The sequence below is a fragment of the Drosophila novamexicana genome, unplaced genomic scaffold, assembly GCF_003285875.2.
Source record: "Drosophila novamexicana strain 15010-1031.04,08,12 unplaced genomic scaffold, DnovRS2.1 tig00000739-arrow-arrow-pilon, whole genome shotgun sequence".
NCBI lineage: Eukaryota > Metazoa > Arthropoda > Insecta > Diptera > Drosophilidae > Drosophila > Drosophila novamexicana.
The window spans coordinates 110,955-126,213 of record NW_020824819.1 but is presented as its reverse complement, the minus strand read 5'-3'; the positions used below and the strand labels follow the sequence as shown (position 1 = coordinate 126,213).

The 15,259-nt window shown below is 38.9% G+C and overlaps 2 protein-coding genes across 4 annotated transcripts in view; one reads left to right on the top strand and one right to left on the bottom strand.

Moving 5' to 3' along the window:
• The window catches only part of LOC115763371 (neural cell adhesion molecule 2), an 85,057-nt gene that overhangs the window by 33,312 nt on the left and 36,486 nt on the right, over window positions 1-15,259 (bottom strand). Inside the window, exon 2 of one of the 3 annotated variants that reach the window (XM_030705902.1) lies at window positions 9,203-9,342. The exons of the other annotated variants lie outside the window; for them this stretch is intronic. Coding sequence (XP_030561762.1) covers window positions 9,203-9,342 — 140 coding nt within the window. The remainder of the gene's footprint in view (window positions 1-9,202; window positions 9,343-15,259) is intronic. 3 annotated transcript variants of the gene reach the window in all.
• LOC115763374 lies at window positions 4,790-5,449 on the top strand. The gene is made up of 2 exons (XM_030705908.1): window positions 4,790-5,029; window positions 5,099-5,449. The coding sequence occupies exons 1-2, from the start codon at window positions 4,853-4,855 to the stop codon at window positions 5,333-5,335; spliced, it is 414 nt and encodes a 137-aa protein (XP_030561768.1). The 5' UTR covers window positions 4,790-4,852; the 3' UTR covers window positions 5,336-5,449.

Genomic DNA, 15,259 nt, shown 5'->3' with positions numbered 1-15,259 from the left:
AAAGGATTTGGGGAGTGGTAGCTGAGGCTAAGCAGCCCTGAATTTATTTGCCGTCTAGGAAATGGTTGCAGTAAAAATTGTTAGAGACTGGCGACGGTGGTTGCAGCCACCGTCTAGTGGCGCCACAAAACTGCGTCGCCATTTGTCTGCCAAAATGGGTACCAAAAAAATATGAAAAGACGTAAGTCTGAATGTCGTCCCGAAAATAAACCACCGAGAAATACCCTGTACCCAGGTCTGACATAAAGAATTACGTAAATAAGGAAGAATATGCGCTTCTTCTGATACTTTTAAGATATCTTAAAATCTTAAAACACATCTTAAAACATTCCATATATAAATATACGATGCTGAAAGCTAGATTGTATCAAGATTGTCGAGAGGATTAGATTAAATTCTAATATCTAAAATATATATAAATTAACTTTTGACATTGTTCATTAACAATATCTTTTAAGTGTATAAAAATGTATGCTTTATGCCACCTGAACTCTTCAAGTTTACAGGGTATACAAAAGAAAATACCGCACATTTTTCGTTGGCCAACGTTTCCTCAGGGCATGACCTAGAAAAATAAGCAAACCCAAGACAAAGCAAGTGCTGCCCAAGTTGTGGCAACTTAATAAGCAGCAGGAGGATGACTAGTGACCCGGTGGTATGCCGCATGTAGCATGAAGCATGTGCGCTTGTGGTCATAATGAATTGATTTATTGGCAATCAACTTTTGCAGTACATAATTAGTTTCAGTTTGCGAATTGATTGAGCATCAGTTGATTGCAAGCTCATTTATGTAAGTCTCAACCTCAACTCGTCTTACAAAATGCTCGCATTATCTATCAATAATTTAATTAATTTTCATTAAGGCCAATTTGCAAATAAATATATGTGTACATGCTAATGTATTTGTGTGTGTGTGTGTGTGTGTCTGACACACATATAAATATGTGTGCTATCAGTGAAAACAAAATAAATATTAATTAGGGTCATTCAAAGAAATCATTAAAATGCCAATACGTGGGCTTAAAATTGTGCCGACAGGAGAGCAGAAAAATAATTATTATTTTGCAAAAATTACATTTAAAATTAATTACCAAGATATCCAATTTATTCAATTTCAATTGATAAACAAAATATTTATGTGACAGGCTTTGTTTTTTTAAATTGTTCAAAAATGTTTATTTAAATATTCTTCTCTAGGTATAAGTATATGATATTAAATTATGTATTCGTGTGACATTATTTCTGTCTCAAAAACCAATTTCTGTAATTAAGACCAGCCAACAAAATTTAACAACATTTTCATATTTTTTCTAAATTTCCAATGCTTCCTGGTTTTTACCCAAAATTTCTCTTTCATGCATTTACGCGCATTTCCTTAAACCTCTTTTAATTTTAGCAACATGACTTCATAGACATTTTATCGATTTACTCGAAACAGTTGCCAAAAAAATAAATGTTTATAGTTCGTAAATGCCAACTGGTGGTGGAGCGAAGGGGAACGCCGTCTGGCGGCAACTGGCGCCGTCTGGGCGCATTGTCTTCTGAGGAGAACAAACAAAATGTAACCTTAACACACACTCGGCTTGACAACCAACCCCCTCAACCCAACCCGCGAGGCAGGCCAAAAGATGCGTTCATTATAAGAGACGGGCGTATGGTAAGGCAGCAAAAACAACAAGAACACAAACAATTTTTAGCCGCTGGCAACGCTGCTGATAAAGCATAAAAATGTCCTTTTTGGAATAGTTGAGATGCTTGAACCACTTGGAATACTTGGAATATGGTTGCAGGCGCTCCATTGTGCGCCTTGAGTCAACAACATTAGGCCAAGACAATGCTCGATGGGCGTCATAATAAGGCGAACACAATGGCCGGATTAAGTGGGTCCACAGTGCAATGGGCGTCGCGTTGCGGATTTGTTGCCATTGCACTCGCACCCATGCCGAGCGCCGAACCCGGCCCCCTGAACCCAACCACCCCATTGTCGCGTGTCCTGTGCAGCGTGTCCTTTGTTAGAGTTGCAATTGTGTAGCTCGGGGCTGTTGCTGCTTGTTTGTTGCGCTTTTGTGTCGAGCACAACGAGTACATGAACATGTGGCTTGTTTGTCTAGTTGCCCCCACTTGATGCCACATGACTGCGGCGGCGACTGCGGCTGAGGCAGCGGCTGCGGCAGCGGCTGCCACTGCCCAGAGGCTGCACGACAAAATTCTGCAATCGACGAGCGCTCGACTATATAAGCACTAATACATTTTCCTTCCTCTGATTCGCATTGCAAAGTAAATGCTTTAATGCGCTTATCCTTTTAGCGCCAGTTAAGTATTCGGTTTGCTTATACACAACACCTCCCCGCCCTTATCGATTTTAGCAATTGCAATCCTGATCCTTTTGCTGTGCTCTGCGCGTTCTTGTTTTTGTAGTGCAGTGCAAATATTGCCGCTAACATTTGTCAAGCGCGTTGTCGCTGACGTTCTCACAGTCGTTAGGTGTGAAAATAATATGAATGCTCCACTAGCTGCCACACAGATGACACATGCACATACAATGTGCAGATATGCAACGGCATGTGCAGGCGCTACGAGGGTCTCAACCAAAGTTCGTCTAGGGAAAGCATTAGAATACAATAACGCCCATATCTGGATAAATTTTACACTGTTTGCCAGGCTCAACTCTTTGGGGATTATAAGCACCACAACATTAAGTTCCCTGGAAAGTTTACTTAGTGATCGGGTTGTTTAACTATTGTCACTCATATTATTTAAGAACAAATGCCAGACTAAAGGGGAAACTTTACAAATATTGACGAATTGACACTTCTGGTCGGTCGTTTCTCTTCTTAACGTTCCGCTTGCTGCTATCTCTAAGCATTTAACAAGTCTTGTCCACTTGCCGGATTGACACATTTCTTATACTCAATACTTGCTGTCAACCCAACATAGAAAATCTTTTTCTTTTTCTCCTTGCTTACACTGCACGTCACTTGTTATTGTCTGGGCACGTCTTTAGGCCATGCATTTATTTAAGTTGCATTAGTTTTATTCATCCAATTACACAAAGTTTTATTGGACCCCTCGTATGTGTTGAAGCTTCTCAGACTCCGGTTGGGCAAGCAGGTTGAAAGCCAGTCAATTTTCGCACGCTCCGCGTCAATGAACGATTTGGTTTGGGCCTCGTTCGGGTTCGTTGACAGCCTGTCAGCCGTCTGTCAAATATTTGCACAGTTGTTAAATTTCATCAGTGGCGTGTCACGGCTTCACACATCAACAATTAACCTTACCAAAAAAAAAAAATTGAGATTGGCGATGCTAACAGGAAAACAAAAAAAAGCAACAATAAACGCCATTTCTGAGGCGTGGCACAACACAAACTACGCTAATTAACAAGCAATTAAAGCGCCCGAAAAACTTGACATAACACAGCTGTTGTGCTCCCAGCCGCATTTTACAACAACAGCGTAAAGAAAAACAATTTGGCAACGCTACGCAAAATGCAGCCCTGCGAATGCAGCCAACTTAACGGTGTAAGCCACAGGCGGGTAATGGGTGGCAGCTATGGTGGCAACTTCCGCTTAAGCGCTGCTTATCGCCGCACAGTTTGCCAGCAAGTTTGCTTAATGCTTGCACAGTCGGTTTATGTGTATATGTATGTGTGTACATATAAATATAAATAGATATAGAGATGTGTTATATGCGCTGGCAATGCAGACATGGACGCCATTGTTTATTTAAGCCAATATCCGTTATTTAAGTTGAGCTTCCTTCCGCCAACCATTTGTTGCCGTAGTTGTAGCTATTGCTGTTGTTGTTGTTGCTGGTGTTGTTGTTGTTGTTGGTGTTGTTGTTGTTGTTGTGGTTGTTGTTGTTGTTGTTGTTGTTGTTGTTGTTGTTGTTGTTGTTGTTGTTGTTGTTGTTGTTGTTGTTGTTGTTGGTGTTGGCGTTGTTGTTGTTGTTGGTGTTGGCGTTGTCAGCTGTTTGTTTGGCTTTTGTTTGAAATATTTAGCACTGGGTCCAAGTAAACAGCAAAAACAGCGCCTCTATTTGAACAAAAGTTCAACAAGAGAAATAACAGTGACAACAACAAGAACAAAAACATATGGTTGTCCTGGCTGCTCTGGACAAAGTTTACGAGCAGCTAAAGGAAGTGTGAACTTTTAGCCATTAAATAAAGTTACGGCGCAGTCAGAGAACGAAAGTGTGGGCTGGACAATTCGTTGCACGGACATGCGATAAATTGCCGCACAAAATCTTTGTCAAATTTACCATCCCTTTTGACCGCAAATCAATGCAATTGGCCAAACAAAGTGCATTCCAATAAGCGACACATTTACTCGAGGGCAGCAGACACAAAGCAGGAAAATCAGCAAGAAAAGAAAAGGAAAATTCCGAATTTTTAGTGTGCGACAAATGCGCCTTGAATTGTGTGACTGCCATGAACTGTGTTTGTGTGTGTGTGGGAGAGAGAGACTGTAATTCAAGGGGCGTCAACGTAAGACATTAACATTGACGTCATACAAATTGCGCTTAAATCGATCAGTCAACGCTTGAAATCCATGAAATATTGCATTGATTTCGAAACATTTTTTAACCGTTTGTTGAAAACGTGACGAAAATAATGAATGGAAAACGGCAAATGACATTTACATTAATTTTTCATTCCACAAATATGCAACACTTTTTTCTCTGACTGCAACTCAGCAACTGTTTTATAATTCTCAATTAGTTACAACAGCTTTTTTATCAGCTGACAAGTTAATCTATCCCACAGGCAACAGTTATTTTCCGCTTTTGACTGAGTAATCCTTTTATAATTCTTAATTTGTTTCATCAGCATTTGCTTTTATTCGCATACTTTAAAATGAGTTCCGGACAGCTGAACCCGTGGCCTTGGATCGATGAATTACCTAGAGATACTAGCGATGTATCTTCAGGCAATGAGAGTCAATCCTCATCATGCAGCTTGAGCTCATCGAGCAAAAGCAATCAAGCCGAAAGCGATAAAGAATACATATGCTCCTCAACCAATAAATATCATGTGAGTACCATTTTAATTCTAATAATATTAAAGGATATACATATATATTTCCCATACTTTTCTCTACAGATTATACGCAAATCAAATTTAAATCGTTTTGTGCAGAAAATTGACAAAACTGCCTCGTTAGACGATCAGGCAGCGGACTTGGTAGCCAAGTGCGCCAATGCCTTCGTCAAGGATGTGTCCATGCGTTTGGTTAAACTGGCCAAATACCGAAATGCTGAGCCAAGTCTATTAGATCTGAAGTTCACTCTAAAACGAGAGTACAACATGGAATTTCCACAGCAGACGAACTCTGATTAGTTAATGTTATAGATTAAGTATATATTAGTGAAAAAACATTTTTGTTGTTTGTATTAAAGAAGAACATGGCAGTCAAAGTCGTAATATCGGCTACACATGGATAGTGAATCTCCAACTGTGACTCTAAAAGATATGTATTGCAATTTATAGAGTGATTTATTATGGCCTGTCGGTAGCTTAATATCAAAAGGATATCATCAGTAATCTCCATGACCAATTCGGGGTAATATCTCCCAAACGTGCAGACGTGTTTCTTATTTAGCATAAATACAAAAGCGTTATAACTTTATACATAAATTTTACTTACAGATGATATAAAATGAAAAATTGCTTCATTAACTGGAGAAAACCCCGATCACAAATAGAACCTAGCAGTAAGTATTTTTGAACCAAAAACCTGCATCGCCAAACCTATTTGAAAATGCAGACAAGTGAAATTTCTCAAGTTGCCCAAATAATCACACTTACACTCAAGTCTTGGCTCATCAATAAAGCTAAGCAACTTAGTAAGCTGACGAAAACTTTGCTGAGCTTAGATACATTTTTGTTGATTTATTTATGCACACGACCGACCAGTTGAAACTTAACTTGACGTCAGTGGCAGCTCAAGATGCTGCTGTCAGATGCTTCGCATGCTGACGGAGCATTTTTCAGCAGTGGCCGTTGCTGATGCAGGTGCTGGATCGCCATCAGTAGCAGGGTCAAGCTAGGTACTGACGTTATCTAAATTACGTAATAAACACGGCTGATGGCAGCAGCTTAAGCTATTCAGGGCCCATTATGCAGCTGCAAATGGCCAAAAACTTTACCGTTGCATTTACCGTTGCTCAACATGTTTTGTGCTAATTAATGTCAAAAGCCGTTGGCAGCGACAGCTTGCTACTGGCAGCGGCCATTTTGTTTTGCGACCACACACAAACACACGCACACACACAGGCAGACAGACAAACAAGTGAAATTTAAAACCGGAAGTTTATTGTTGCAACAATGGCGCGCGTTTGCAACGGAAACACCGGCGTTGCCCTCTCGCCTGTATTGCCTCCATTGCCACCATTGCCTCCATTGCCACCATTGCTGAAGTGGCCGTTGAAGAATCGCTGGCATTGCCGAAGAAATTGCACAATGGATAACGCCTGCCACTGGCCAGGCGCAGTTCTCGCTGCCCATTGCGCATGCTGGCATGCACAACAAAACTTTTCCTAAATAAAATCCTTCGAGTATAAATGAAATGCAAACTTTTTTCCGGTAAGCTGACGTTCTAATTGTTTGTAGACCGGTTTACTAGCGTTTCTGGCCTGTTGTTGCTTCTATTTCTGTTCTATTTGCTGCGCTGTTGTTGTTGTTGTTTCGGACTATCTGCGGCTGAGCTTGGCACTATGTTCATTCTACCCAAAAGCTAACAGTTTTAAAAGGGTATATTAGCCTCCATTAAAAGGATTTTCTCTCAGAAAATAACGATCCTCAAATTGGGTTTTTATTATTTATATTGACGGGTAACACCTAAGCTTCCAGAGGCTTATAAAAACTAACTCTAAGATAGTTAACGGGGAGAATATACAAAGGATTTGACTTTAAAAAGCTTCTAGACATCCTATTTTCAATCAATACACTCTAAAACAATAATAAAAAAAAATGTATTGCAATTTTTCTTTGCTTTCTAGTCCTCGCTTTTTAAACCTACCCAATTTAATTGAAAAATAAAACTTTGTTTATTTCGAAACTCTTAATTTAAGAATCGACGTGGTTACACTTAATTTGTTTTATTCACAAATATTGTGTTGGTTTCTTATTATTCATTTTTGTAATCCCGTACTGAATATTTTATTATTTAAAACTACCCCACTGCCATTCTGTCCTTTAGAGGATATACTATTGTGGAGAATGCACCCCTGTTATTCACTTATTTGTTTGTTTAGTTTTTTCTTAGTTCTTTCTTTCTTTTAGCTAGCGGCCAACTTAGTTTTTAAATAATTTAGAACAAATTTGTGCTTCTCCTGTTGGGGAAACTTTAAATGAAAACCTAATGAGCAGCAGCAAGTCGGGCAGCGGAAAGTGTTTAAATATTAAAGCGGGCAAGCGTTGCAATGGCCACGATGCGTTTACGTGCTCGCGCCAACATAATTGCGCTTAAAATCGTTTAAGTGTTTTATAATCCGCCCTTTTTTGTGGCCGCATCAAAGAAGGGGATTCCAAAAAAACGACGAAAAAAGCTGAAATGGCTTTTTAAAGCATTTACCATGGCTGCAGCTTCCTGCATGCGTGTGTATGTGTGCTGGTCAGTTAAGTCCACGCACACATATGGAAGCACACGCAAAGCCCTCATCGAAAGCCTCGAACCACGCGCTTCGCACACTCTAGCACACACACGCCACCACCAAAGACACATCTGCGCCATTAAAAATTGTGCAAATTTCTGCGCGTTGCTTGCGGATTTTTTTGTTGAGGGATAACATGGACATGAGCCACGCCCACAGAAGCCACCGCCCTTTGCGGTGATAGCTGGCCAAAGTTACTGCCAGTTAAGTGGGTTAATTACGACAGAGATTTGCGGTAGGCAAGCGAGAAATTGTCTGGAAATTCATCCTTTAAATTAATACCAAAATAAATTGTAATTATATAATGATAATACGAATAAAAATGTGCTAAGTACGTGTAGAAATATCAGCAGTGGTGTCTTATATACCCTTGTAATAATTTCGTGATTGAATCTCGCAACTAATAAAGTATATAAATTTCTGAACAATTATAGATCGTTAGACAGTTCTCAAATTTTATTTTTGAACAGGCCTATGTTCTTTGTAAAGCGAAATATGTACCATAACTTATACCATGTACAATAGCTTGTTCCATGTGTGTTCTCTATTCTCTGGCTACTATCGAGTATTTGCTGACCACGCCTAGTTGTAGTATGTGCTTAGCATGCTATTTCCTAACTGATTCAATGTGTGTTCATCTCTGTTTGCCCAACCTTGTTTCTACTTCTTCAACTCTTTTTTATTACTCTTGTTTCTTTGCCTTCCTCTCTCATTTTTCTTCTTTTTATCTGAGCTCTTCACAATTACTTATCGTATATTTTCTTTCTTTGTAAGAAATTGTTACTCGTTTATTATTTGTTTTATAAAAGGATATAAAAGAAAATATTTTATACTTCCATAAACAAAAAATCCCAAGTCTTTTTTGTAATAACACACGAGTTAAGCTTTTGTCCATAAGTTAATAAAATTTGCTGATAGTTAACTAAGATTTTAAAGATTTTGGCCAAGATAAAATTTATGTTTTAAAGGTTATTCTATTGACTTAAGGATATATCAATGGCATTTTAATTTAATTAGTTATGAATTTAATAAGGTCTAAAATTAATAAAAGAAATATCAAATATTTCATACATTGTTATCTAAAATTGTTGATATTTTTGCAAATGTTTTACACTGTCGCATTTAAAATCAAATATCTGATATGAACTAACCACAAGCCAGTGCAAATTATTTTTGCGATCTATGAGCCGCTACAGACTTTATGGACACACATTTCCGCTCTACATACACAACTGACACACAATTTCTTTAAGCATTGAGGTCAGGTGTGTGTGTTGGTTGCTGGTGAACTTTTCTACAGACCTAAATGCATTTTCTCTATCACACCACTCAAAGGCCGCACGGAGCACAGAAGCATACACCTGTATCTGGCCCAAAGCGCTTTGAAAACCACTTGCAACACCACTTGCGGCAATTGAGAAAAAGTTGCCACTCAAAGAAGAACTTAAGACACTGAAGTGCCAGTCTCATGCACACAAATGAACAGATATATGTATTAATAGGAATATGTGTGTGTATGGGTGTTTGTGTGTGAGTGTGTTAACATACAAACCAGTTACAACATATGCCGCCCCGTCTATGCAAATGTTGTAGCCACTTAGATGGTTAAAGCCGAGGCTGGAGCTGAGACTGAGGCTGACGTCTGTAGTGAAGCTTTTCACATATGCACATATGAGCGCGTGTACAACATACCTGTAAGAGACAAACAAACAAACAAATAAATATACAAACAAACAGAGATACCAACACACATAAGTAATAATGTCGAGCTGTTGTGGTTAGTTCCATGAATATGCATATGGTAGTAGAGTGCATAAGATTGAAGTCCATAAAAAAGACTTAAATGTGTTTTTGTGCAACTAGAATTATGCTTATTTAAATGCCAAACAAATACGAATAGACGAGTCGAGACAAACAGTTGCCCCTCCTGGGCCCTAAGTATCTTTATATGCTTTACCTCAAAGCTATATGTAGCTTGGCAACCGATGACAAGTTTTTACCCTGCCGTGTCATGTGAACCGCTTAAATCTTTAGAAAATATCTAAATTGTTCTCTATGGCTTTTGTGTAAGCTGTCTGAGTCAGACAATGGCCCTGCTAACATATATGTGTGTGTGAGTGTGTGCTTATTTATATGTATAAATACATATATATCTCACTCTTTCTCTGTGTGTGACATGCATTATACTGTTTTTGACTTTGCCACAAAACTACGCAAAAATGTTGTTGTCTGTGAAACAAACTCCTATTGTATAAGCCACACACTGGGGGATTTGGATGCTGTGACAAATGAAATTTATAGCTCTTCGGTTCAAAACTGCAGCGTAGCAAATCTCTGTGTGCAGCACATCTAATTCATCTTTCAAATTAGCAACATACTACTTTTTTCTATTGCTCTATCTTGTGGTGCGATGACACTAGTTGTCAGTGTGTAGCCAACAAGAATTTAATTTTTACTGCCATCAAGCTTTTATGTGATTTCAATGGGCACATAAACACTTTTTTAAACTTTACCACAGAATGAAAAGTGTTCTCTATAAAAGCAAGTAAGGTATACAAAAACATCCATATTTAAACATTTGCAGTCAGTGTCATTGCGACTTAAACGTTCAACCGACATGAGCACTCTTTGTGCACATGTGACAAGCAAAAGCCCCAAAAGTGGCATAAATATAATTCTACAGCAAGCTTTTTTTCTGGGCCCTACACACACACACACACACACACACACACACACACACCCCACAAATGGGCATCACTCATCCGACTGGTGGTAACAATGTTGTCCATTTATACATGCATATATCATGCTGATTCTGTCATGTTCCCAAAGGGCTTTACATTGACACAGCAGCGCATTATGCTGATTAGGTCTCGCTGTTAGGCACTCTAAAATTTTAAGGCATTCAAGACTTTAATTATATTAATCAAAGGCAGCTGTTTGACAGCTGCTTGCGGTCCGTCAGGGGCAGTTCGCCTGTTGCGCCCGCATGGTCATTGGAGTAGTTATGCTACTGCCAACATTACTAATCTAATAAGTTGCCTAACAGACCGCAGATATAGCTGCTTGTAATCCAAAAACAGAAGCTCGAAACGTGTGTGCGGTTTGCGGTGCACACTAACACGCACACACACTCTCAAAAACAACCCTTTCTGTCCATCTGCAAATATCTTCGAGTCAGTCGAGGCAGTGCACGGTGTTGTGGTTTATTTTGAGGCTAGGAGTGTGCAACTGCATGTTGCATGTTGCATGTACTTGCGGTTGCTCATAGATTTGATTGCAAGTGTAATTCAAGCACGCTTCGTTGGCCAGATACAATTTAGTTGCTGCTGCTGCTGCTGCTGTTACTTTCGCCTGACTTGCTGCTATGCCAAATTTCCCATTGAGAGTTGCCGGCATTTGTTTTAATATTAAAGTGTAATGCAGCCTTTGTACAGTCGCCGTCCCCTCTGTCCCATTCTTTTTTCTTTATCCCATTTCGTTTTAGCTTGTGCCACACAAAGGAGACACCGCACGAAGAAACCGTGCAGCGTCGAGGGACGCCCCGTGTGCTCTGCACTTTCGGTATATCCTACACAAGCATCTCCTGCATCTGAATTTCCTCTAAGTTATGTGCGGCAACGAGTTCTGATTAAACACAGCACCGCGGGCTGCCCAGACAGCGGGCGGTGCATAAATGCTGCTTTGTGCTTTTTTTAGTCACATCGAATGTCGCTCATAAGTATGCTATAGTTTTTGTATTACATGTGGTTTAAAGAGTAGGGGCGACTAAACGTTGAAATTGTTGCTCTCGGCTATGTGCAAGCTGTATTACAAGCAATAGAGAATGCATTTGCTTAATAACCACCCATTTTACGAAATAATTTTTTGCATGGTCACTTTACATCTGCTTAGTTTTAGCTTATAAGGGCTTTGTTTCCAGTAGCCTTTTATGCTCTTCAATGATATACATAAATGTTTAATACAAATTTTCCACATGCTAAGCAGCTTCACCCTCACAGTAATTATAAGTTCAGCAATAATAGCTTTTTACTAACGAATAGACACAATTTTAAAGCGGGTTTTGGTTACGATCTGATAAAAAAAAAAGCTAAAAGCATAGCCTCGCCGACTTCAACCCAAAAAATAATAGATAAAAATGTCATTAATAACTTTAAAATGCTTTCAGTTCTGATGAATACTCAATGAAATATAACAAAAAACTTTTTCGATAGACTCGTAATTTAACTAAACAATATTATAATCAAATCTTATTTAAGCATCAGCACCCGCAAATCGGCTTAGTCTGGTTAAACTTAACTCCTAATAACTAGTTTAACGGAATTCGAATCATGCAAAAAATAATTTGATTAAAATTTTAATTGGTTTGCTGGGATTTGACAAATGCAAATAGGATAAGCAAATTAAACTAGAAAATAGACACTTTTTATTCAATTAACAAGCCAAAATATTTATCAATATACGCTAGTATGTGTATGTATTTCACTAATAAACAATGAAAGTCGAATTAAATAAAATATTTTGCAAACAAATACAAATTATGGCCAGGAGAAATGCGTGAGAAAAAAAAACAAATAATTTATAGGGCTTACAGTGTCATTAACAACAAATGACCACAAAATGCATTGTGGACAGTGCAAAAACAAAACAATAAATATTTGAGCAGTGTTGTTGTTATGGTTGTTGTTCTTGTTGTTGCTATTTGTCTGGTTGTTAATGTTAATTAATTTGAACTAAGCGGCTTATGCATATAAATAGCACACAGCAAATGACATTGAAGCCCAACAAGATAATTATTAGTTATTTAAACAGCTTTTTGTTGCATATTTAATGCAAATCCGCCACGATTTATGTAACTGACAGCCAGCTAACAAGAGACACAAGGAGAAAGAGATACCACACAGAAAGGGCGAATGTACGGTAGAAGGTTAAATGACAATACTGAAATAAGTGCAATGCTTGAGGACAAATATTGATTGTACTTTTAATACCCATTAACTATAAAATGTGCACAATAAGGTGACATACAGATCTATAATTTGCAAGAAGTTTTAATGATGCTATCAACCATAAGTTTAAACATATTTCAGTTTATATATATCATTTCCATTTTAACAAATATTTATTAATCAGATTCCTACAAACCTTTATCGTAATAAGTCTACATTAAGAATATCATTGGTATACACTCACATAGTTATCTTTGCAGAAAGGTTCTTGAAACACATATTAACCGCTGATCATCTTTGGAGGCTTTCTTATATATGTTTGATAACGACGGCACGCGCCATTAATTAAACCATTCGTTTTTGAGACTGTATTGTAATGTCGAGCACTCTCGACGGAAATATTTCTACACGTTCTTTCTTAGGCATTTTGCATATATTTTTGCGCTTTGTACCATACAACAAGTGCAAACATAAATCTTATAATTGCCCGACCCAATTCGTTATATTGATAGCGACGAGAGAGGAGCTTACACGTTTTATCCGCATGTTTTCCATTTTTGTTTAAATTGCCAAACAATGGCCGTGCACTTTAAACTCGCAGCTCGAGGCTACTCGAGATAAATCACGGGCATAAACCAAAGCAATAAATAATAAATCAGCGCTAACTATTTGCACAGCGGGCCCAAAGGAAACCAAAAGCGGAGAGAGCGAAGAGCAAACGGAAAGCAGCCCGAAAAGGGAAAATGCCCCGCTGACAACTCAAAAAGCGGAGTCAAACGATGGCATGCGACTGCAGCAGACCACATTGTAGAATATTATGCATTCAGACGAAATATAATTAAATTAATTGAATATGCAGCAAAACCGTGCGGTCAATGTCAAAGCCAAAGCATATAAGGATATTGAAAGCGGGCAAGACTGACTCTTATAAAAAAAAAAAAAACTTACCTAAAGGATATTTGTGGGTACCATTTGTACATGAATTTTGACCAAAAATAATGTTATCAGACTTAGATGCCAAATTGATTTGGATTCGAAACAAAAAACAAAAAGATAAGCCTTTTCAAGACCGGATGAGATTTGACCGAGTTATGGGAGTGGGCATTTTTGACCTATGTCTATACAGAATATTTGAGGATACCATTTTCACATGAATTTCGACCAAAAATAATGTTGTCAGACTTAGATGCCAAAGTGATTTAGAGCTCAAACCATGAACAAAAGACCAAACCTTTTGAAAATCGGATGAGATTTCACCGAGTTACTGAGGGAATTTTCGACCTATGTCTTTATACAATATTTGAGGCTATCATCTTTACAAAATTAGCAGTTTTAAGTTTTAATGTGCTTTCAAGGCTCAGTTATTACCATTTAACAGAGGATTGTTAACACGAACTGTACTCCGGCAAGGTACTACAAGCTTTCAGAGCTCGTATTTCAGCTTTTTCGTGTTCAGCTTACGAAAATTTAGAAATGAGTCAAATGACTTAAGCACAAAACGCTGTAATCGTATAAATTGTGAAAGCACTTGGAAATAGTTTAAGCAAATGCAATTTTTGCGCACAAATCAAATGCGCACAAGCTGAGGAAGCTGCAATTGCAACAACAACTGCGAGGGCTGCACGAATGCCCGTCAGTCGTTAATCAAAGTTAAAATGCGTTAAACAAGCGAAACAAACGCTGTAAAATGCACATTTCGACGCCTCCTCATGACCAATGCCAGGGGCACCAGCATTTGGCTGGTTGGTCTGTAACTAGGTTTTGGTGGCGCTTCTGGTACTGACTGTTCTGTGCTGACTGTTCTGATAGTGTGCATTGCAGCGACTTCCGTTTCCTTTGGCAGCGCTGCCTTTTCCGCTCTTTGCCTTTGGCCATCGCTCAGTTATGCATTTCCCTCGATGTTTGCATGTTTGCAAATTTTAGCTGGCGACGCGTTTTAAACAAACTTTATTACAACCATGCCCGATGGCTGGCATCGACTCAGCCTCAATGCTGTTTTCTGGCGGCGTGCTGAAGCAGAAGGATCAGCCGGGCGGTGCGGGGCGGAGCGGACCGATAGGCAAAGTTAATGCACAAGCATTGTTGCATGTTTTGGCACTTGAGGCGCATAACTTGTCGAAAATTTTATGCGCGCCACGTTGCCGCTGACAAAATGGCGACGGCTCGACAATGTTGTCCTTAGATATGCAACCCGTGACCCCAATAACAGCACGTCCCAGAGCCCATATCATATGCCACATTAGACCACAACCAGCGCGGCATGCACTCACAGCCGTTGGCATTCAATGCAATCATTCCACCAATTTATCAGACCAAAAATCCGAAATGTATTTTCTGGCAAATCGCTACCATCTGTTTTATGTATTATCTAGATGCCTCATTTATGTTTCATAGCCGATGCAAATTTCAAATATTGCGAAGCAGCTTTGTCATTAAAAATAAGCTAATTGGCAGTTGTCCCAATGACACTATCAATTTCAAAAATCTTTTATGACATGGTTATTAAACAAGAGTGCTCTAATGGCGAGAGCTTGACTAGCATATACCCTGTACTAAAATGATACGGCACAAGTTCATACTCACTTCTACTCAAGCTCCCCAGCGGATGGGAATTGCGTTGATAAACTTCGGTGCTTATGATGCACCTAAGAAATTATTGC